Raw genomic sequence first — 22,330 nt, forward strand, 5'->3', positions numbered from 1 at the left:
TTTAGTAGAATATTTTAAAATTTCCAAATAATTATGTTTCTCTTGGTTTCTGTTTATTTTATGTACATCTGCTATGTATTTGTTATTTCATCACACCATGAAAAGAGAATTTAATTTGTTGCATTTCTACTTTTTGGAATTCTATGAAATTTTTTATTTGGTCAGTTTTCGTAAATGTTCCATGGACATTGATTTGCAGGGTATATAATTAGATATATTGTTATTAGGACATTATTGTTGATTACATTATTCGGTTTTTCCTTACTACTACTTTTGTTTTGTCTATTTAATTTGTTAAGAACTCTAAAATCTGTATAAACTTCTTTCACAATTATTATAAATTTGTTCATTTCCCTTGTTATTTTCTACGGTATTTTATGCTCTGTGAGTTGAGCAGTTAATGTTCGCAGTCATTATATTTTCTTTGTGGCTTGTAAACATCGTTGTGGGTTGTACACTTCCAAATTTGAGAGTTATATTAATTCAATCAGCAAATATTTATTGAGTATTTACTACTTGCTTGACCATTGTGCTAAATTCCTTTTCTATTTCTTTTTTTTTTGTTTTGAATTCAATTTTGGCTGACAATTATACTTTGACAACTGCTTTCTCTCTGTATGCATTTTCTAGTTTAGATCTTAGAACAATTTAAAAAAACTTTCAACCTTCATGAGTCACTTTGTTTGAAGTCTTTATTTTGTGTATAGCATGTAGCTTTTGCAACACAATCTTAAAGTCTTTTCCTTTTAATTGATGAGTTTATATTTCCACAATTGTTATAATATATGCTCACTGAATTTTTCTGAGATGTTATCGTTTTTTAATTTTATTTATTTATTTTTTTTCCCCCAAAGCCCCAGTAGATAGTTGTACGTCATAGCTGCACATCTTTCTAGTTGCTGTATGTGGGACGCGGCCTCAGCATGGCCGGAGAAGCGGTGCGTCAGTGCGTGCCCGGGATCCGAACCCGGGCTGCCAGCAGCGGAGCACACGCACTTAACTGCTAAGCCATGGGGCCAGCCCAATGTTATCGTTTTTTAAACTTTTCTTTTTTTTTACTGTTTTTTTGCTCTTTTGGTGTTATTTTGTTTTCTATGTTTTGTTTGTGACAAAAATGTCATGCTGTCCTTACACTTCTGTAGAACATTAGACACCAGATGACAACATATAATATATAGAGAGGAAAAAAATAGGGCCACAAAATTCTGTAATGAGGCAAGTTTTCATTCGTATGTAGAGTCAAAATAAAGAGATTCTCAGTTATGCAAGGTGTTGGAATATTTCATAATATCCATTTCTTAAAAAAAATGTAGATAAGTGCACACTACAACAAAATAAAAGCAGACTGAAATAAAGAACTCGTGAACAATGATGGGTAATCCTCAGATGGTGGCTATTAGTGTTCTGGTGCTCAATGTACCATTTCTTCTAATCCTCACAATAACTGTACAATGTAGACACTATTATTATCCCAATTTTATATATAGGAAACTGAGGTGCAGAGAAGTTAAGTAATTTGTCAGGATCATAAAGCTTATATGGGCAGAGTCAGGGTATGAACACAGGCAACTGGGCTCTTAAGACCCTGTATCATCTAACCCTTATGCTGTCCTGTGGAAAGGGGAAAATGAAAATGGGGACGTGCGCTATGAAAGGGATGCGAATATTAAATGTGAATATTAAATACATTTATTTATTCATAGAACGAAACCTAAATAACTACAGATTATGATTAAAATCCAGAATTTAACTGATTCAAAAGTCACACAATGCAAAGATAATAATTTGTTGATAATATCCAGGGAAAAAACCCCAGAATGTAAAAAAAAAAAAGAAGGCGAGGAGTGGATTAAAGTAGCAGAGGGAGGAGGAAGATTGCTAAAGTAAAATAAATTTATAATCTTTCACGGGAGGTGTCAACATATTTTGTTTTTAAAGTAGAAATTCATAAATATAGATTTAAGATGTTTAAAATTATAAAGAAGTAATAAAAATAGTCTAAATACTACAGAGGACAATGAATTGGATGAAATCTTGAACAAAGTATATCAATAAGACAAAAAATAATGAGGGTGACAAGATAAGATACATAAATGATTAATTCAGAGATACAACATTTAACTATGAGTTCTAGAAAGACAGTGGTGGTAGTGGTGTGTGGGAGTAGAAGAAAAAATAGACCAAACTATACAGATATAACCTAGATATAATTTCGTATATTTTACTTTTCATTGTCAGTATAGCTGGGAGAGGGTTAGAGGTCCAACTAACCTTCAAGTTAGTGGTCCAGAATTTGATCTTAAGTTCAAATACTTGGCAACACAGACTCATATCCTACTATTCTGTGTCCTTGTTCACTACCTAAAATATTGCAGATATTTCCCCAACGTCCTTTTCACAGCTGCCTTTACCTCCATGTTCTTTAGGCTGTAAATGAGGGGGTTCAGCATGGGTGTGACTGCACTGTACTGCAGAGAAGAGAGCAAATCTAGGAAGGAACCAGAGGTGGGCATCAGATAGCGAATCAAACCTGAGCCAAAGAACAGGATCACTGCAGTGAGGTGGGAGGAGCAGGTGGAGAAGGCCTTGCTTCTGCCTGTGGTGGAGCTGATGCTCAGGACGGTGGAGACAATGCGGGCATAAGAGAAGAAGATTGGGAGGAAGGTTCCAAGACCATGCAGTAGAATGGAGCAGATCAAGATGTCAATATTGATGGAGATATCAGAGCAAGACAGAGGGAAGAGGGAGGGCAGCTCACAGGTGTAGTGGTATACGGTTTGGGCCTCACAGAAGTCTAGGTTAATAGCCAAGAACACAATGATGACTGCATTGAGAGAGGCCAGGCCCCAGGAGGCCAGCACCAGCTTCACACAGAGCTGGTTGCTCATCACTTGGCTATAGAGCAGCGGGTGGCAGATGGCGGCATAGCGGTCATAGGCCATCATTGAGAGAAGAAAGGCTTCAGTTCCTGCAGTGATAAACACAAAGAAGACCTGAGTCAGACAGCCCTCTACTGAGATGATTTTCTTCTCAGACAGGAGGTCCTTCAGTAGCTTGGGCACAGTGACAGAAGAGAAGCAGAGGTCTAGGAATGATAAATTACTCAAGAAGAAATACATAGGTGTGTGGAGGTGGGAATCAGTCCTGATCACCAGCAGCATCGTCAGGTTCCCCATCAGGGTCAGGAGGTAAATCCCCAGGAACAGCACAAAGAGCAGGGCCTCGATGATGGGGTTGTCAGATAGTCCAATGAGAATAAACTCAGTGATGGTGCTGTGGTTCCTCAAGGCCATTTGTGGAGGATATGTCCCTGGAATAAAATGAAAGAAAAGGTGTGATCTCCTATGATTGTTTCTATCTCCTTCACAGCATCACCCTTCTTCTCATACATCCCTCCCTGCTCTGCCTGGACTCAGTTCTCAGACATCTCAAAGTTGCCCTCACTGTATCTCAGTAAGAGTTTTTATCCTGTTTTGTTATCATAGATTTGGGTCACAGTCTTCACACACTTCAGAGAATCCTATTCCTCTTCCATAGAGATGTAACTGGAAAAATGAGTATCTCTTGCTCACTTACATGTTCACAGTATTTAGATGCTATTGCACTCTTCCTATAGTTTAGATATCATAAAACTTCTAGCACATATCTGCAGTGGTTTTCTAAACTTTCTCTCTTCAGTTTCTCAATCCTAATTTTTTTGTTCACAAGCATCCAACGGCTCCTTACCAAAGCCCATATCCATTAGGCGCAGTAGGTACAGTGCCTAGGGCCACAATTCTTCTGTGGCTGATGAAAATATTTTTATTTGTTTTAAGATCAGAAGAAATAATGAATATAATGCAGATTGGATTATATTTGTCTTTATAACTGCAATCATAAAGTATAAATTTTAACATATTTTTATGGAAAAGGGGCCTAGAAAGGCAAAAGTGCTGGGGACCCGTGAATCATAATGTGTCCTTGCTCCTTGTTTCATAAACAACACATTTAACTTTAATAGGATTTCATTAAATACAAGCACTTTCTTAATCACTATCTCAATTGTTTCAAGGCAATTCTGTGAGATTTGATCAGCAATTATTATCCCCAGGGTAAGGAATTTTATCCCCATTTTTCCAGTGAGAAGTCTGATGTTCAGGGATATTTTGTAATGTCATGTTGACAACAAGTAGAAGAAACAGGAAATAAATTACATTTTTTGAAATAATTATGAGACCAATGTCTAGGCTTAGTCCACAGTAATAAGGAACACTTTTCTTACTTTGACATTTGGAGTTCTTCCTCATCTGCCCTTAACCTTTCAGCCATTTTGGCTGCTTTTGATACCAGCAAGGTCTATTTGTGTCTGTGTCTTTGCTCACATTCTTCTCCACTTCAGATGTCTTACTCTTAATTCCACTGATCCATTCTCTCAGGGGCCTTCCAAGGTCACCTATAAACCTGCCAGTTTCATTATAGACTGTCTTGGCTACTTCCTCCTCTAACCCACAGCTCTCTGTTCAAATCATTGGGCCCCTTGCTCTCAGTTGCCTTGTGTCATACTCTGAATTCTGTTTATTTTCTCATGTTAAACATCTCTCTGGGTTTTCCCCTCCAGACTGTGAGCTCCTTGAGACCACGGACTACAATTTAACAACAACAATCACAAATCAGCATTTCTCTGGCTCTATCCCCACCCGTTAGCTTCTCATTTCCTCTCAAATTCCTCTCAGATAATTTTGGAAACTTCTATATGGCATCTCATGTGTGCCTCAGACAAGACCTCTTGACTACTCTAAGCACAATCTCATTCTTTCACTCCAATGGCCACAGTAGCACCGATGCCTGGCAGCAGCAGCGCTGACATTGTTGTCCATCAAAGTTACCATGCTGCCTACCCATGTTGCATATGGGCTACTGCTGCTGAATTTCAAGGGTGCTATTACCTACACAGAGCGGGCTGTCTCATGTCACTGCAACATCCTCTGATGCGCTCTAACTTTTTAGAATTTACAAGCACTTTGCCATCATTGCAAGAAGCTGCTTGCATTCATGTTGTGGATGCATTATTCTTTTATTTTCCCATGAGGGTCAGAGTGAAAGTCTTACAGTTTTTAAAAAAACTTTTCTTGCATTCTTTTGTTGTAGGTATCGACTGTGTGTCCAAGAGGACCAGATGATGAGCAATTTATATTAATGATGACACTGAGAATCATTTAAAACCCCAATTTCTTGGACTATGTAGTAAGTCACTGTCCTATGTGAAGATTCCTGCCTCAGTTGGACTTTTTGAGGCTAATTTACCAGTATTCTGTTTCTGTCTGTCAGTCCACAGTCTGATCCCATGGTAGGCTTCTGTCCTTACAAAAATATTTAATCTTGCTGATTCAGCGAGCTCTGTTTCTGACCCTTCCAGTTTTGCCAGGAATCTATGACCAGGTGCTAACTTATACCGAGAGGCTTAAATTCGGATCCCATTAACAAATCCATCAGCCAGGCTTAAGCCCATCTTAGACCCAAGTCTAGGTTACCTGTGTGCCAGGACAAATAGGGCACAATGTTCACCTTTGTGTGCCTGCGGAATGTTAGTGTAGATCCAGGGATGGTGAAGCATAACCAGCTGGAGAAGTTATTTTTGAGGATTCTGCATGGATAAAATTGCAAATTCTTTTGAGAGCAAACACTCTGTCTTGAATCTATATAAGCAAAGTAAAATGAAGAATGGAAGTCATTCTTTCCAAAGATTTGGATATTTCAAAATGTGTATAGCTGTGGCTCTCCTGAAAATTGCTTCCATTCTTCCACTTTCACTTACAAAGGGGACCTGGACACCGTCCATAGGGGCTTCAAGTCTCATCTTAAGAACGCAGTAGCATCTATGGAGAATCATTTTCTGTCCTGTCCAGCAACCAAATTTTGTATGAATGAAGGCAGCAGCTACTTCCCTCATATGGTTTTCAAGTCATCACAAAGAAAGAAATCCCCCCCTCCCCTCACCATCGCTAAATAGCACCTCAAACTGATGTCTGAGATTTCTTTAATAACCAAGGACAAATCTTTTCGTTTAAATCCTAGCTTGATTAAGCATAAAAATAAATCAAACTTGCAGTCACTTTTCAGAAGGGGAGATATCGGCTTCATTTAATCCTAAGGTATAAAAAGACTGATGCCAAATTTAGAATATGGGGTGAGAGCAGGAAAAGACTAAATGGAAAAACAGGGAGACCAATCATGGAAGGGTAGGGGATGTAAAAAGAGGATTTCAGAAGTGTCTTCGATAAGCACCTGTGTCACCATTTTGCCAATACAAACACTTCACATCCATGGCACATCTGGTCGTTTGATCAATTTCTCTTACAAAAAGATGAAGAAGGATATTGGATATATTCATGATTTTATGGCACTCAGAAGGTTCAATAAAATAAGCATCTTCCCCAACTCAGCTGTTAATACAGAAAATCACAGATTTATTTCAATGGCTTAAGGATCAAGCCCACAATTAAGCAGAACAACTCTGATGGAGATATCTTAGTTACTCTATCTTGTCCAAAAGGTCAGCTATTTGACAACAGGTTTCCATAAAGTGAGAGATTCTTTAGGTGTCTGGCAAAGTGCCTTGCACACATTGGCTGCTTACAGATGTTTTTGGAATGAAGAAAACAGTGAAGGGTGTGTGTGGAAGGTCAGGCCGGACAAGGTGACTTGAGTGATCCAGTGTGCTGAGGGGAAAGATCTGAACTGGGGAGAAGGATATCAGTGCTGGAAGCAGCAAGGACCAATGATAAACTCCATCCACTTGAAATTATTCTCAGAGCTGTCCCCTGCTGTGCTGCCTTGCACTATTCACAGGGTCTCCATGATGACTAGATCTACAGGTGATTTCAATAACAGGGAAAAGTCTACTGCAGTTCTTCTAACCGGAGTACTGAGCAAGAGGGAAAATAAGCACCTGAAACAGTCCAATGTCTATCTCTGATGTTCTTATTTCATTCTAGGTGTCAGCTTTCTGAAGTCTTTTGGGATCCTGAAGCATGAGAAGATTTATGCTTTAAAGTGTCACTGTCCTCAGTGTTAAGCAGGGAGGGAAGAAAGACCTTCCTAAGAAGATGTCCAAGGCAGCTGGTACAAGTGCATCATTTGGAGAAACAGAGATATCAGAGTCCCACCCAGGAGAGACGGTCAGCCAAGGAGCAGCACGTACCCACCTCTAGCCTAGGGCTGAGGGATGGGTGGGGCGGGAGCCTCAGGGTGTAGGACGAGTGGAATGGATCATGCACTGGCAGGAGGTGGAGGTGGGGGAGAGGGTAGGCAGAAGAATTAAAACATACACAGAATTTTACAGGCAAAAAAATAGGGGGAACACCAGAAAATTAGAGAAGACATTACCATACTCCTGGTTGTCCTTGAAAGAGGCAGCTCCACGTGTTCTTTCTCTCCCGTCATAGGTAGACACGTCGGAGGTGAAATGTCCCTATAAGAGAACTCTTGTCACAAGAATCTGACTCTTTACAGGGTGCATAGCTTTTTCTCTTTTCCCTCAACGAGTGAAGGAAATTAGAATAGTTCAAGCTCTGAAAGCACTGGATACATCACAGAATCAGGATTATTCTCCTGAGTACCTTAAACTAGAGTGGTGTCATTCTGCAATGCAGGACACCGTGTATATGGAAAGACAAGGACAATCTCACTAATGAAGCTCATATTCTGAACAACAGGCATATAGTTCATTAAAACCTTCTCACATGCTCTCAGGTGCAGTAACGTGCCTTGTCTTCATTTATTTCCTCTGTGATTCTGAAAACTCTTTTAAGAGTATCACTTAAGGAGAGAACAATCTAATAGAACCTATCAGAGGGCCAACTGTGTTTAGGCAGCCGTGGGCTGGGTCAGGCCCCAGGGGAGCTGGGCCACTGCCCTGTATTCCCTGACGTCCCAGCCTGAAGCTGAGCTCTGGACTCACTAACCACACCCTTTCCAGCTAACTAGGATGTTAAACTTAGTAGGAGCCACAGGGGATTCTCTCCAGGGCAGTATTGGAAGTTTCTGAATGAAGGCGGTTATTTAAAACCTAGAGGAGACTATTATTAGGCTTCATGGGGGCTGAAAAAGGGAGAATAAGAAAGAGATTTAAAGAAAAATTTATCTGCTGGAAAATGGACATTTTCCTCGTGGCAGCATGCGGCTGGGAATGCCCTTTAGGAATTGTCAACGGAGCTGAGCTGTGATACATCACTGAGCTCCAGTTCATTTTTGAGCGTACTTTTGCATTTTCCTTATTTCTACAACAGGGTTGTCCATTGTAATAATTAAATGAGAGGAGATAACTCCACCCTGGGAATATTATTGAGCCTTAAGTTTCTGGAGTTTCTACTTTAAGTATACAATGAATTTTTAAAAGAGTTTCTTAAAGACTAATAATTAAAGTATACAATGAATTATTTTTAATAAATCATACAATGGGTTTATGAAATGTCTAAAGTCCAAAATTTTTATTTCTTATTGAGGCAGGGAAGAGTCATCAACACTTTAATGGAATTAACATATAAGTAACAAACACAGAGGACATGTTACCCTTAAATTAACCCATGTGATGCAAACATCAATAAAACATTTATTCATTCACTCTTTCTTCAGTAAAAGCGAGTGCCAGGCACCGGCAGAGATGGGAGAGCCCAGAACGAATGAGATGTGTTCTTGCTCGTCCAGTTAAGTCCTCCTACATGGCGATTGCATTATCTTTAAATGTCATCTTTTTCTTCTTCTTTTTTTCATTCATTTGGTTTGATTGAGACCCTGTTAGGTGCCAGATGCTGGAGATATAGCAATGAACAAGACAAAAATCTCTGTCCTTCTAGAACACATACTACAGAGATAAATACATACATTGTAAGACATGAGATGATGGCAAGCACTACAAAGAAAAATAAAACAGGATAAGGAGATAGAGAGTGGTTGGGGCTCCTGCTTTAGATAGAGGAGGTTAAAGAAAGGCCTCTTTGAAGAGGCAACATTTGAGGAGAGATCTGAATGAAGGGACAGAGAGTCACATGAATATCTCAGGGGAACAGCAAGTGCAAAGGCCCCGAGGTGGGACTTGTAGGAAAGTTGTGCAGAACCAGGTATCAGAAAGGAAACCAGGCCTGGGATCTGGGTAGCTGGGACCAGGGGGTAGTTTCCTCAGGGTGCTGCAGACGGGATGATGAATTCCTGTGGCTTGCAGTTTTTGTGTCACTAGGGGCTTAAATTCCTGACTACCACCTTTCAGTCCCACTCCTTGGTCAGGGAAGGCCCTGGCCTCTTTACTGACAGGCCCACAATGGCATAAGGGTGGCAGTTTCCTCAAAGGGAAACTGAGGCATTGTCACCGGAAGGAGGGAGGGATGGCTGCCCAGCAGGTTCAAGCAGGAACTGTTCCCAAATGGAAGCAGGCAGTGTGGCATGGGGGCTGGGGGCCTGTCCTGGGGAGGGTGGGAGGCTGGGGAGAGGGAGGAGTACCTTGGTTGTTCAGCCCACACTCACTGAGTGCCTGCTCTGGGCTGGTCCTGCCATCCTGGGGCTCACAGTACACGGGAGACCAGACCCCACCCCACAGTGACAGCCCAGAGTGGTCAGGGCTGTGATGGGAAAGCCCAGGGGTCTGGTGGAGGTAGCCCAGAGGACGTTCCTAACCCATTGGAGATGGGGAGTAGGGGATGGAAGGAGTTGAGCACGTGAAGAGGGGGTTTGAGGATACCCTGGCTGTGGGCACAGCATGTGAGAGGAGGGCATGGCCTTGGGGACTAGTGACATTCTCCATCACCCGGTCAGCACAGATAAGCAGGTGCCAGGGGTGGAGAGACAAAAAGCTCATGGGCCAGATTGTGTGCATCTCTCAGGGTCCCTACAAAGGTGACATTTGAGGCCATGTGGAGGCCTGGGGAGGAGCATGGTGAAGGAAAGCCCCACCCAGCCTGACCTCCTGCCTCCTCGCTAGGCTACATTGGTCTGGTGAAGCATGCCACAAAGTCCACGGCCTGCGTGGAGCTGCATTCCACCTGCCAGACCATCTCTGTGGATCGTCAGTGGCTCACCTGGTGCCAGACCAGGGCAGAACCAGGAGGCGGTTGTTGGCCAGTGAGAGGGCCCCACTCACCTCACTTGTTCTCTGTGTCCACAGGGGCTCCTGGGTCTCCGTGTGGCGTGACCTTGACTTATGGGCTGATGCCCAGGTATGGCTCTGGCTCCCACACACCCATCTCCTGCTCCCAGACATCTTCAGGATGCTGAGTGCTCCCGAGGGGACAAGGAAGAGGGGCAAAGTGGGAGGAACTAGAGACAGGACAGAACTGAAGGACATATGCATCTCCCCGGTTTAGGCAGCCACACCCTGCATTATGGCTGGCAGATGCCTCTGCATGATGGCAGCTGCCTCTGCATCATGGCAGCTGCACTCCTGCCCAGAGTGAGGCCCAGGACCCCATCAACCCTAACACACTCTCACAGTGAGGGCCAGGAGCTTGGAGGGCAGGGTTCCCCAAGCCACTGTGTGTGTGTGCCTCTGTGTGTGTGTGTGTGTGTGCTAAGAGTGAGTGGTTATGTCACTGACTAACTGCTCCGAGGAACTTAAGGGTGGGCTTGGAAGCATTTAACTGTTTAAGAGATGCAATCACCAACCACCCTGAATCAGACCAGGCCCCACTACAAGAACAATGCCTATGACCTTTGCCTCATTTTTAAGGCTAAGATCTCCCCTCTGAGAGGAGCTTAGGCCTTATTACCATAACCTGCAATGTATGTGGAGGCATGTTTTCCAACTGAGCCTGTGCAAGCAAATACCTACGTCTCCCTTTTGAATATTCATTCCCCATCCGAAATAAAAGGCCCCTGCTTTCCTTTGTTTGGGGACTGCCACGACTTTGGAAATGATTCCACGTGGCCTCCTATTTGCTGCAAATAAGTTCTACTTTGTGTGATAACTACTTCTGGGTGAGAGTCTGATTTTAACACTGCCAGGAGGTGAACCCACTTGGTTCAGTAACAAAAATGGTGATCCAGATGGGACATATCTCTTCTTGGTGGCAATATCGAGAGACCTAGCGGCCACACTGAGTGCTTTGCTCAGAGGATCTCTCGATGGAGGAGAGTGGCGCCAACCCCATGGCACAGCTATGAGAGTTATTTTTTTCCAATTATTTCGCTGAGGTCATAATGGTTTATAACATTGTGAAATTTCAGGTGTACATTGTTATTTATCAGTTTCTGTATAGACTGCATCGTGCTCACCACCGATAGTCTAATTTTTATCTTTCACCATACGTATGTGTCTCTTTACCCCTTTCACCTACCCCCTAACCCCTTTCCTCTGGTAACCACTAATCTGTTCTCTTTATCCATGTGTTTGTTTGTTTTCCACATATGAGTGAAATCATGTGGTGTTTGTCTATCTCTGTCTGGCTTATTTCGCTTAACATCATACCCTCAAGGTCCATCCGTGTTGTTGCAAATGGAACGATTTTGTCTTTTTTTATGGCTGAATAGTATTCCATTGTATATATGTACCACATCTTCTTTATTTCTTCCTCAGTTGATGGGGACTTGGGTTGCTTCCACATCTTGGCTATTGTGAATAATGCTGCAATGAACATAGTGCATAAATCTCTTTGAATTGTTGATTTCATGTTCTTTGGATAAATATCCAGTAATGAGGTAGCTGGGTCGTATGGTGTTTCTATTCTTAATTTTTTGAGAAATCTCCATACTGTTTTCCATAGAGGCTGCACCAATTTGCATTCCCACTAGCAGTGGATGAGGGTTCCCTTTTCTCCACATTCTTTCCAATGTTTGTTATTTTTTGTCTTGTTGATTATATCCATTCTGACAGGTGTAAAGTGGTGTCTCATTGTAGTTTTTTTTTTTTTTGGTGAGGAAGATCAGGCCTTAGCTAACATCTGTGCTAATTCTCCTCTTTTTTTTTTTTTTGTGCCGAGGAAGACCGACTCTGAGCTAACATCTATTGCCAATCCTCCTCCTTTTTTTCCCCACAGCCCCAGTAGATAGTTGTATGTCATAGTTGCACATCCTTCTAGTTGCTGTATGTGGGACGTGGCCTCAGCATGGCCGGAGAAGCAGTGCGTTGGTGCATGCCCGGGATCTGAACGCGGGCCGCCAGTAGCGGAGCATGTGTACTTAACCACTAAGCCATGGGGCCAGCCCTCTCATTGTAGTTTTGATTTGCATTTCCCTAATAATTAGTGATGTTGAACATCTTTTCATGTGTCTGTTGGTCATCTGTATATGTTCTTTGGAAAAATGTCTATTCATGTCCTCTGCCCATTTTTTTTTTTTTGGTGAGGAAGATTAGCCCTGAGCTAGCATCTGTTGCCAATCTTCCTCTTTTTGCTGAGGAAGATTGGCCCTGGGCTAACAACCATGCCCATTTTCCTCTACTTTATCAGTGGGACACCTGCCAAAGCATGGCTTGATAGGCAATGTATAGGTCCCTTCTGGGGATCCAAACCTGTGAACCCTGGGCTGCTGAAAGGGAATGGGCGAACTTAACCACTGTGCTACTGGGCTGGCCCCCTCTGCCCATTTTTTGATCGGGTTGTTTGTTTTTTTGTTGTTGAGTTGTATAAGTCCTTTATATATTTTGGAAATTAACCCCTTGTTGGATACATGATTTGCAAATATTTTCTCCCAGTTGGTGGGTCATTTTTTTGTTTTGTTCATCGTTTCCTTTACCTTCCAGATACTTTTTCTTCTGATGTAGTCCCATTTGTTTATTTTATTTTTTTTATTTCCCTTGCCTGAGTGGACATGGTTTTCGAAAAGATGCTGCTAAGACTGATGTCAAAGAATGTACTGCCTATGTTTTCTTCTAGGAGTTTTATGGTTTCATGTCTTCCTTCATGGGGGCTGAGCTGTGGCCACTCAATAGGGAGCATTCCCACTGGTGGGGCTGCTACAGCATGGTGGGTGCTCCCAAAGGCCGGGATAGCATTTGCATGCAAGCTAGGCTGTCTCTGCCTTCTCTTAGAGTTGGGCTGGCCACTGTGTGAGGCTCTATCATCTGGCTCACAGCTGCCAGGGCCGGGGAGGGGTGTGCGCACCTATCTCCTCTACTTCCCAGAGATCCAGTCCGTCTACTTTCAGATGTATAGCTGCGTGGGTCCTCAGGCATCCTGTTGTGCTGTGCGGGTATCCTCCATTGGCCAATGAGTGTCCATTTAGTTGTAATTCAGAGGGGAAGAGACACAGGGAACAGCTCACTCCACCATGTTGCTGATGTCACCCAAATCTTTTTCTTATTAAAAAAAATAATTCCTCACCTTGACACCATTTCTTGTTACTTTTTTGTAGTTTCTGAAACTCACTTCCCCTTCATATGTGTTGACAGAAATAATCATTAATCAATCTATAAATCAAACTTGGTGTAAGTTTATTATATGAGCCAGTTTTGGGGATTATAGTCTGGGAGTGACCTTCACTAAGGAAGGAAGCACTCTGAAGAAGCAGGGTTATATACCATCGTGGAAAAAGGAACATACATCACCTATGACAGGTACATCTCTTTTATTACAGTCATGAGATGCTTTGCTAGAACAGCAGGTCAGTTTTCAAGAGGTGAGCACAGAAGGTCAGTAATTAATCCTTAGTTTCTGACTAGAAATGCTTATTCTTAAAGAAATGCTGATAAGGGAGGAGGCAACATCCCTATCTTTAAGGGCATCACTCTTGGCTTTTGGACACTATAAATGTTTAAAGCAGAAGTATGATGCGTGCTCAATAGGCCACATCAGGCCTTTCTGGAAAAAAAAGTTCAGGCTGAATTAGTTTCAAATTTTTTGTTTTAATTGAGGTAACATTGGTTAATAACATTATATAAAGTTCAGGTGTACATCATTATATTTCAACTTCTGTATAGACTACATTGTGTTCACCACCAAAAGTCTAGTTGCCACCTGTTACTATACACATGGGCCCTCTCACCCCTTTTGCCCTGCCCCTCTTCCCCTCTGCTAACCACCGATCTAATATCTGTATCTACGTGTTTGTGTTGTTGTTTCTTTATCTTCTTATGAGTGAGATCATATGGTATTTGACTTTCTCTGTCTGACTTACTTTGCTTAGCATAATATCCTCAAGGTCAATCCATGTTGTTGCAAATGGCAACATTTCATATATTTTTTATAGCTGACTAGTATTCCATTGTGTACATATACCACATCTTCTTTATCCATTCATCCCTTGATGGGCACTTAGGTTGTTTCCAAGTCTTGGCTATTGTGAATAATGCTGCAATGAACATAGGGGTGCATATATCTTTATGCATTCATGTTTTTGTGTTCTTTGGATAAATACCCTGAAGTGGAATATCTAGATATATGGTAGTTCTATTCTTAATTTTTTGAGGAATCTCCATACTGTTTTCCATAGTGGCTGCACCAGTTTACATTCCCACCAGCAGTGTAAGAGAGTTCCCTTTTCTCCACGTCCTCTCCAACACTTGTTATTTCTTGTCTTGTTAATTATAGCCATTATGATGGACATGAGGCGATATCTCATTGTGGTTTTGATTTGCATTCCCTAATAATTAGTGATGTTGAACATCTTTTCATGTGCCTGTTGGCCATCTGTGTATCTTCTTAGGAAAAATGTCTGTTCACATCTTTTTAAATTTTTTAATTGGATTGTTTGTTCCTTTGTTGTTGAGATGTATGAGTTCTTTATATAATTCAGACATTAACCTCTTATCAGATATATGATTTGCAAATATCTTCTCCCACTTGTTAGGTTGTCTTCATTTTGTTGATGATCTGCACTAGTTTGAAACCAAATGGTTTTCTCATGTCTCTGATATATCTTCTTGTTTTTATTTATTCATCACATGTTTAAGAATATTAATGTACACATCTCTTTTACTTAACACAAATAAGATCATGCTAGTCATATTGCATACGACTTGGAAGAAGTTTATTTTTTCTGGATTCTGAATTATGATGTAGGGAGTACCAAGACAGACAGGTCAGATCACAGTAACTACATTTATGCAAGATGAGACTTGAACTTTATTCTCTAGTAAGGGAAAATGACACGATCAGATTTGTATATAAATTGATTACTCTTGGCTGTGTGTGGAGGTATAAAGCAGGAGGAGAATGACTAGGGTGAAGAGATTGAGTTGAGAAGATTTTTTTTCTTGATTAGAGTAGGGGCAATGAGGAATGGATAGTTTCAATAACTATTTTGGAGGTAAAGTTGGAAGGACTTGATGGTTGTTGGTGTGGGAAGTGAGGGAGACAGAAGTGTGGAGGATGACTACTAGGTTCCCAACTTGGGTGCTGGGTAGATGGTATCACCAATGGCTGAGATATCAAATAATACAAGAATTAGCTTAAAGGGGAAAATATTATATAGTTTAGGCTTGTTGAGATTGAGTCATCAATGGGATGTAAAGAGTGAGAGTATCTAGATGGATAAAAAGATGAACTCTAGGAAGGAGTCTGATCTGGAGATGCAGATTTTGGTATGATAAGAAATATTCACACATTGTGTATAGGGGGTAGCTATTCTGGTTTAAACTTGATTTGGCTTGAACTAAAGAAGCCTGACTTATGGCCTGTCAAACATACATTGTACATCTTCTTTAACCATTAATGTAAGGATGCATTAAACATTATCTCAAGGAACAAGAATGCAATCTTTGAAGGTAAGGATGCATACTTGCTTTCCTACCATGCCGGCGGCCAGTATCGGTAATGCCAGTTATCGGTACTCCTTTGAAGATAAGTTTCTTTTCTCAGACATCGGGGTCATGTTGACCTGCTAAATCTCTGTGTATTAATTTTTTAATTTGCAGTCTCAGGAGTATAATTATATAACTTTATTTTTTATATCTGATAATAATTTCTTTTTCAAGCTATCATTTAGGTCTGATACAGAAACTTAACCCAGTCACTTAATAATGAGTGCAGTGACATTCAGTAATTTCTCATTTAAATTTTATTATATCTCATGATTTTCACCTTCTTGTCTCTTACCAGGGGTCAATGTTATGCTCTTGGTCTGGCACCAAGTGTGATGTTGATGAGGAGGGGCATCCATTTCTCAAGAGTGACTGCCTTTATCCCACGCTGATCTCCTACTCCACAAGCAAATCATCCCCTCTTGTTCTCAGGCATCCCTCCTTCCCCTCTCTCTCTCTCGGCAATCTATCATGATGTGAATCATCCTCATCCATTTGCTGGCAAGACTGACCATCCTAAGACTTCTAATTCAACTACATCTTATTCCCTTAATAGGACACTTTGCAGGGCACTAGCTCTTTCGTGTTAAGCTAATAGAGTTGAGCCTCTAATAGAGACACTTAAATCATCAACTGTCCCCTCATGCCATTCTAAGACCAAAGAAAGTCAGGAGAATGTCTCCTACCCATTTATATCTACATAATTTATGCTGCATTTTCTGGTCTTGGTTGTTAGACCATTTTTTGTGGGGAATCCTCATGGGGATTTACATCTTCCTAAGCTATTCATGGAGGTAAGACTTAGTTCTTCTTTACTCTTATATCTCCAAACTTAAAGAAGCAGGGATCTTTAGTACCTATAAAAACATATCAAACGTTATCCAAGGGTGGGAGACAGAATGGCAGAGACTCACAAGCTCACAACTAACTCTCCTGAATTTTCTCCAATCTCTCCTTCGCAGTTTAGTGAGAGAATGCCTAGTTATATTTTCTTTGAAATATTTTCACGCCTTTTCAACTTAGAATCCAAGGATATTGGTGTCTTTGATCTCTGGTTTCTCTATGCCTGGACAGGAGAAATAAATTGGAAAGACTAAGTGAAAAAAGCATAGGGAGGGAGGAAATATCACAGTTCTATTAGCATATTCCATAACACCCTCTCACAGATGCTTTCCAGTTGTTCTTTGCCACTTGACCCTCTCAATAGCTCCAAGACGGTCTTGGATCAGTTATTATAATCTTATGATGGCATTCAAGCTTATCACCTAGAAGCTCGTTTTCCTGACTAACCATTCATGCAAGGACTTTCACTTCTTTCATAAGTTTGAAATTGATATAGATATTATTTGATTTTTCTAACCTGTTTACAAAATTGATTGAGAATCCCCGTCCCTCTTCTGTTTTTTATGATCCGCTATATTTTTCTTTACAGCTTTGCCATTTCTTATAGACAAGAATTCTAATGCTGTTTTGGGGGATATTTATCTCTTCGGACTGCTTTTCAGTTCCAAAATTGTTTGAATGCATAAATTTATGCTGGGAAGGCTGGAAACTGGGGTTCATTTTGGTTGACAATTTTGTAATACAAATCAAACCAAGTTATACCAAACGAAACCAAATGAAATTGAGAGCAGCTAATCTTAGACTGCTGGGAGAATGGACAGGTTTTATTTTATTTATTTTTATTTTTTTGTGTGTGAGGAAGATCGGCCCCCAGCTAACACCTGCTAATCCTCCTCTTTTTGCTGAGGAAGACCGGCTGTGGGCTAACATCCATGCCCATCTTCCTCCACTTTATATGGGACACCGCCACAGCATGACTTGACAAGCAGTGCATCGGTGCGTGCCTGGGATCCGAACTGGCCAACTCCGGGCCGCTGCAGTGGAGTGAGCGCACTTAACCGCTTGCGCCACGCCCCTGGACAGGTTTTAGATGTGGTAGCTCATCTATGCATATTTTCTGACCCAATTCCACCTCCTCTTTTTTCTGCTTATCTCCTCTAGAGGAGCCAATCTGAAAGAGCCTGCTAGGTATGCTAAGGACTGGGAAAGGTTGGAGCAAGAGACATCTCACCATTGCCAGTCATGTTATCTCAGCTTTTCAACATTTTCTTCTTCCCTTTGGGAGTTGATGGATACTTTCCGGGTGGAGGGAAAATATACCTAAATTTTTAACTTTAAATATTGATTATTTCAACCACTTGAGGTCTGGATCTAATTCAACAAAGCAGAATTAAGGTAGTAAATCCTGACCTTTCCGTAAAGTCCACTGAATTCTATCCGTAAACCACTGGTATCACATTAAGGATGATTATCACCAGACCAGGGGTAGCACAGTGAGTCCCTGGCTTATTTTCTGTCCCTTCCCATACTCACCCTTACCCCAAACAATGCAATCCTTCTCAAAAGAGGACTCATTATTTTTGGTGGATTGCTCTCATGGATATGAGATTTAAGTACAGTTATCTAGGAGTAGTGAGGGTGCCAAGGAGTGGCTTAAAGTCTTTTAGATTCCCCGTCTCTTTAACAACCTCATTCTGTGATCAAAAGTTTTTCATAATCAGTCATGAAATACTGTGCAAACTCACATACCAGATTGCCACTCCAAATCTTCTTTTAAATAGAATTTTCAGATTCTTCACTGTCACGCAAGATTTTTGGGAGGCCAGAATGGGGAAGCGTTCTAAGAGCACGAGGTGTCATGACCATGCTGTTTGGGGGCTTCACCTGGCCTTTTATTTTGCATTGGTGGATGAGAGAATAAAGTTTTAAAAGTCTTTAAGTATAAATTAAAAGGTAACTCAAGATGATTATTGAGTTAGGAGGCATTACTCTCTATTTTATCACCAAAATTTAAGAATTTGTTTTCTAAGTGTTATTGGAAGAGGTACCAACAGTATTAATTTATTAGCATCTGCACTGGTTTGTGAGTTAAGAGTACTTTTTCATTGACCCCAGGAATGGCTTTTTTGGCCTTTTACATATTTAATTCTGGGCTTCCTTCAGCGCTCTGGGAAGAAAGGGTTTAAGCTTTAGTATCCAGTAAAATATCTTTCATAAGAAGCCTCCCTTGGGTCTCCTAACCAAGTACACAGGGGTGAGGGATCCCTTGATAAGGCAGTGCAGGCTCGGTTCAGACTGTAAGATGCAAAGGCAAGGCCTCACAAGCAGTGAGAGCTGCAGCTAGCAAAGAGAGAACAAAGGGCTCCATAGATAGGGCTGTCCCCAAAGAACATGGTACATGTAGTTGTGATGTAGATGTGTAGTTGGCCAAATTGTGATCTGCTGGCCAAATTAGTTTCTTAGTTCTCTGTTAATTTTGTTCAGATGCTGTAAAATCTAACATTCGCTTTCTTCAAAAACACACATCTGCCCACCAATGTCCGAGAGACAATGTGATGATATGCTTCCACAAGAAGTGGGGAACATGCCTGGGAATAGATGTTTTTGGTTTAGTTTAGTTTTCTTATTTATTGAGGTTTAAAATATAAAAGTAGAGTGTAGTTAACAGTACTGTATCGTGCACTTAAAAATTTGGTATGAGGTAGATCTCATGTTAAATGTTCTTACAATAACATAACAAAAGTGATTAAGTGCGCTCGTCTTAAAGACACGGCTTGAGGAATTTTGGGATATGTGTGTATCTGTGTAACTACCACACAGATCAAGGTACAGAACTTTCCATCAGTTTAGGAAGTTCCCTCAGAAACTTTCCAGTCAATCCATTCCCCATAGGTAGCCATTATCCTGATTACTCTAAAAAATTATTACTTTTCCAGTTTTTAACCTCATACAAATGAAATTATAAAGTATGTATGCTTTGTGTCTCGCTTCTGTTATATAATGTCTATGAGATTCAACTATTTGTTGTCTCCAGTTCTTAAAAAAATTGCTGTATAATATTCCATTGTATAAATATACTACATATATGAATTTATTTATTCTCCAGGTGTCAGACATTTGGTTTTATCATAGTTTTTGATTACAATGAATAAAATTTTCATGAACATTTTAGTCATGTCTTTGCTGGATAATTACACTCATTTCTTATACATACCTAGGAATGTAATTAATGGGTCTTAGAGTAGACATATATTTTTTGATTTAGTAGATACTGCCAAAAATTTTTCTGAAGTGGTTGAACCAATTTACAATCCCACTACCAATGTTCATGAGTCCAGTTACATTATTTCCTCATCAAGACTTGAAGACTATTTTTAACTTTTAATATTTTTAATTTTTAGTATTTAGAATGGTTTCATTTATATAAAGTTCGAGAACAGGCTAAACTAATGGTTCCCCTTTTTTTAGCCTTGTTTTGTGTTGTATAAGACCATGATGCTTAGAGCTGAAGCAGCATGGACAAGGCTGAGGATGAAATCCAATACATGAGGATGGCATAGCAGATAGAAGGAAAGAACTTGATTGGTGATGATTCTACTGAGCTACTCAACCAAATTTGGAAACATCTGTCTCTAGACATATTGCTAATTCAGTGATAAATCTTCTTACACTTTAGGTTAGTGTTTATTGCATTTTTTGTTATTTGAAGATGAAAGCATGCCTAATAAATATATCCTAGGTTAACTTAAGTATCTTTTATGTCATCTAGTTCAGTTTTGCTGTTTTGTTCATATGAGCTCTAAGTATTCATTGTTAAATTTAATCCCGAGGATTTTATATTGATCTTGCAACAGCAAATGGATGCTTTTCTATGTAAAACATATGTTTTGTTTGTTCAATTGCTTTTTGGCATATAGAAACTACTCATTGTATGAATATTTTAAGATTTTCATATTATTAAATTCTCTTGGAGTACTAAGAGTTTTTCATTTCTAATCGAGTTCTTTGACTTTCTAGGTAGATTATCATATCATTGTCAATAAGCTTAGATTTTTATTTCCCCAACTAAAATTTAAATCTCATATCTTACCCTCATCTAACTGCATTGAGGAGAAATTACAGCATCTGGTTAAGTAATACAGGTGATGGTAACTGGCTATTTAACTGTAATTCTTCCAATCTGATTTTATCATGAAGCCTGTGGTTGGCTATTGATTAAAGCTAAATATTTTTTAATGAAATACAAGAAAACTCATTTGAACCCTTTATTTTAAACATTTCAGGTAGAAACTTTTGTGAAATATATTCTATGCTTCTGAGAAATTGAATCATCTGTGTATTTCAAATTTTCACCCTAATTATTTTGTTGTCTTATTGGTGGACTTGTGGAAGAACGTCTTCACATTCTTTTCCAATCAACAGAGCATAGACTTTCCAAATGGAGGGCCAAAATAAATGCCTCTACTTTTCAATAAGAAGACGGGGTGTTCAGGCAAGCTGCGGGGTCTTTTGTGCATCCTATTTGACCCTGTGTAGTGGGAGGAGGAGTGAACATAAGAGGAAATTCTGTCTTTGCATTTATGCTGAGTAAATGTGTCTTAGGTCACCACCTAAAATATTGCAAATATTTCTCCAATATCCTTTTCACAGCTGTCTTTACCTCCTTGTTCTTTAGACTGTAGATGAGGGGATTCAGCATGGGTGTGATCACACTATACTGCAAGGAAGAGAGCAAATCCAGGAAGGAACCAGAGGGAGGCATGAGATAGCGAAGCATACCTGAGCTGAAGAACAGGATCACTGCAATGAAGTGGGAGGAGCAGGTGGAGAAAGCCTTCCTTCTGCCTGTGGTAGAACTGATCCTCAGGATGCTGGATATAATACGGACATAGGAGAAGAAGATTGGGAGGACGTTTCCAAGCCCAAGCAGTACAGTGGAGAAGGACAAGATACTGATATTGATGGAGATATCAGAGCAAGACAGAGGGAAGAGGGAGGGCAGCTCACAGGTGTAGTGGTGTATGGTTTGGGCCTTACAGAAGTCCAGGTTAATAGCCAAGAGCACAATGATGACTGCATTGAGAGAGGCCAGGCCCCAGGAGGCCAGCACCAGCCCATTACAGAGCTGGTTGCTCATGACCTGGCCATAGAGCAGTGGGTGGCAGACGGCAGCATAGCGGTCATAGGCCATCACTGAGAGCAGACAGGCTTCATTTCCTGCAGTAAGAAACACAAAGAAGACCTGAGTCAGACAGCCCTCTACTGAGATGGTTTGCTTCTCAGACAGGAGGTCCTCCATTAGCTTGGGCACAGTGACAGAAGACAAGCAGAGGTCCAGGAATGATAGGTTACTCAAGAAGAAATACATAGGTGTGTGGAGGTGGGAATCAGCCCTGATCACCAGCATCATCGTCAAGTTCCCCATCAGAGTCAGGAGGTAAATTCCCAGGAAGACCACAAAAAACAGAGCCTCGATGAGGGGGTTGTCAGATAGTCCAATGAGAATGAACTCAGTGATGGTGCTGTGGTTCCTCAAAGCCATTTGTGGAGGATATATCCCTGGAATAAAATAAAAGAAAAGGTGAGATCTCCTGTGACTGTTTTTATCTCCTTCACAGCATCACCCTTCTTCTCATACATTCCTCCCTGCTCTGCCTAGACTCTGTGCTGAGAAACTCAAAGCTGTCCTCACTGTATCTACGTAAGAGGTTTTATTCTGTTTTTGCAATCGCTGTTCTTGGATTACAGTCTTTACATGCTTACAGAGAATCCCATTCCTTTTCT

The 22,330-nt window shown here is 40.7% G+C and overlaps 2 protein-coding genes across 2 annotated transcripts; both read right to left on the reverse strand.

Annotated features, from left to right (window-relative positions):
- Positions 1 to 2,357: 2,357 nt before the first annotated feature.
- On the reverse strand, positions 2,358 to 3,293 carry LOC101407951 (olfactory receptor 8S1-like). The gene has a single exon (XM_004429442.1). The coding sequence runs from the start codon at positions 3,291 to 3,293 to the stop codon at positions 2,358 to 2,360; it is 936 nt and encodes a 311-aa protein (XP_004429499.1).
- A 17,856-nt stretch (positions 3,294 to 21,149) lies between these two features.
- On the reverse strand, positions 21,150 to 22,088 carry LOC101407691 (olfactory receptor 8S1-like). The gene has a single exon (XM_004429441.1). It carries the CDS (start codon positions 22,086 to 22,088, stop codon positions 21,150 to 21,152), a length of 939 nt encoding a protein of 312 aa, XP_004429498.1.
- Positions 22,089 to 22,330: the final 242 nt, after the last annotated feature.

This window comes from Ceratotherium simum, chromosome 17 (assembly GCF_057802395.1).
Source record: "Ceratotherium simum simum isolate JZ-2026a chromosome 17, ASM5780239v1, whole genome shotgun sequence".
Classification (NCBI taxonomy): Eukaryota; Metazoa; Chordata; class Mammalia; order Perissodactyla; family Rhinocerotidae; genus Ceratotherium; species Ceratotherium simum.

What these genes read in the sequence shown, in the direction of transcription:
- LOC101407691 (XM_004429441.1), bottom strand. Translation starts at nt 22,088, where the DNA reads ATGGCTTTGAGGAACCACAGCACCATCACTGAGTTCATTCTCATTGGA.
- LOC101407951 (XM_004429442.1), bottom strand. Translation starts at nt 3,293, where the DNA reads ATGGCCTTGAGGAACCACAGCACCATCACTGAGTTTATTCTCATTGGA.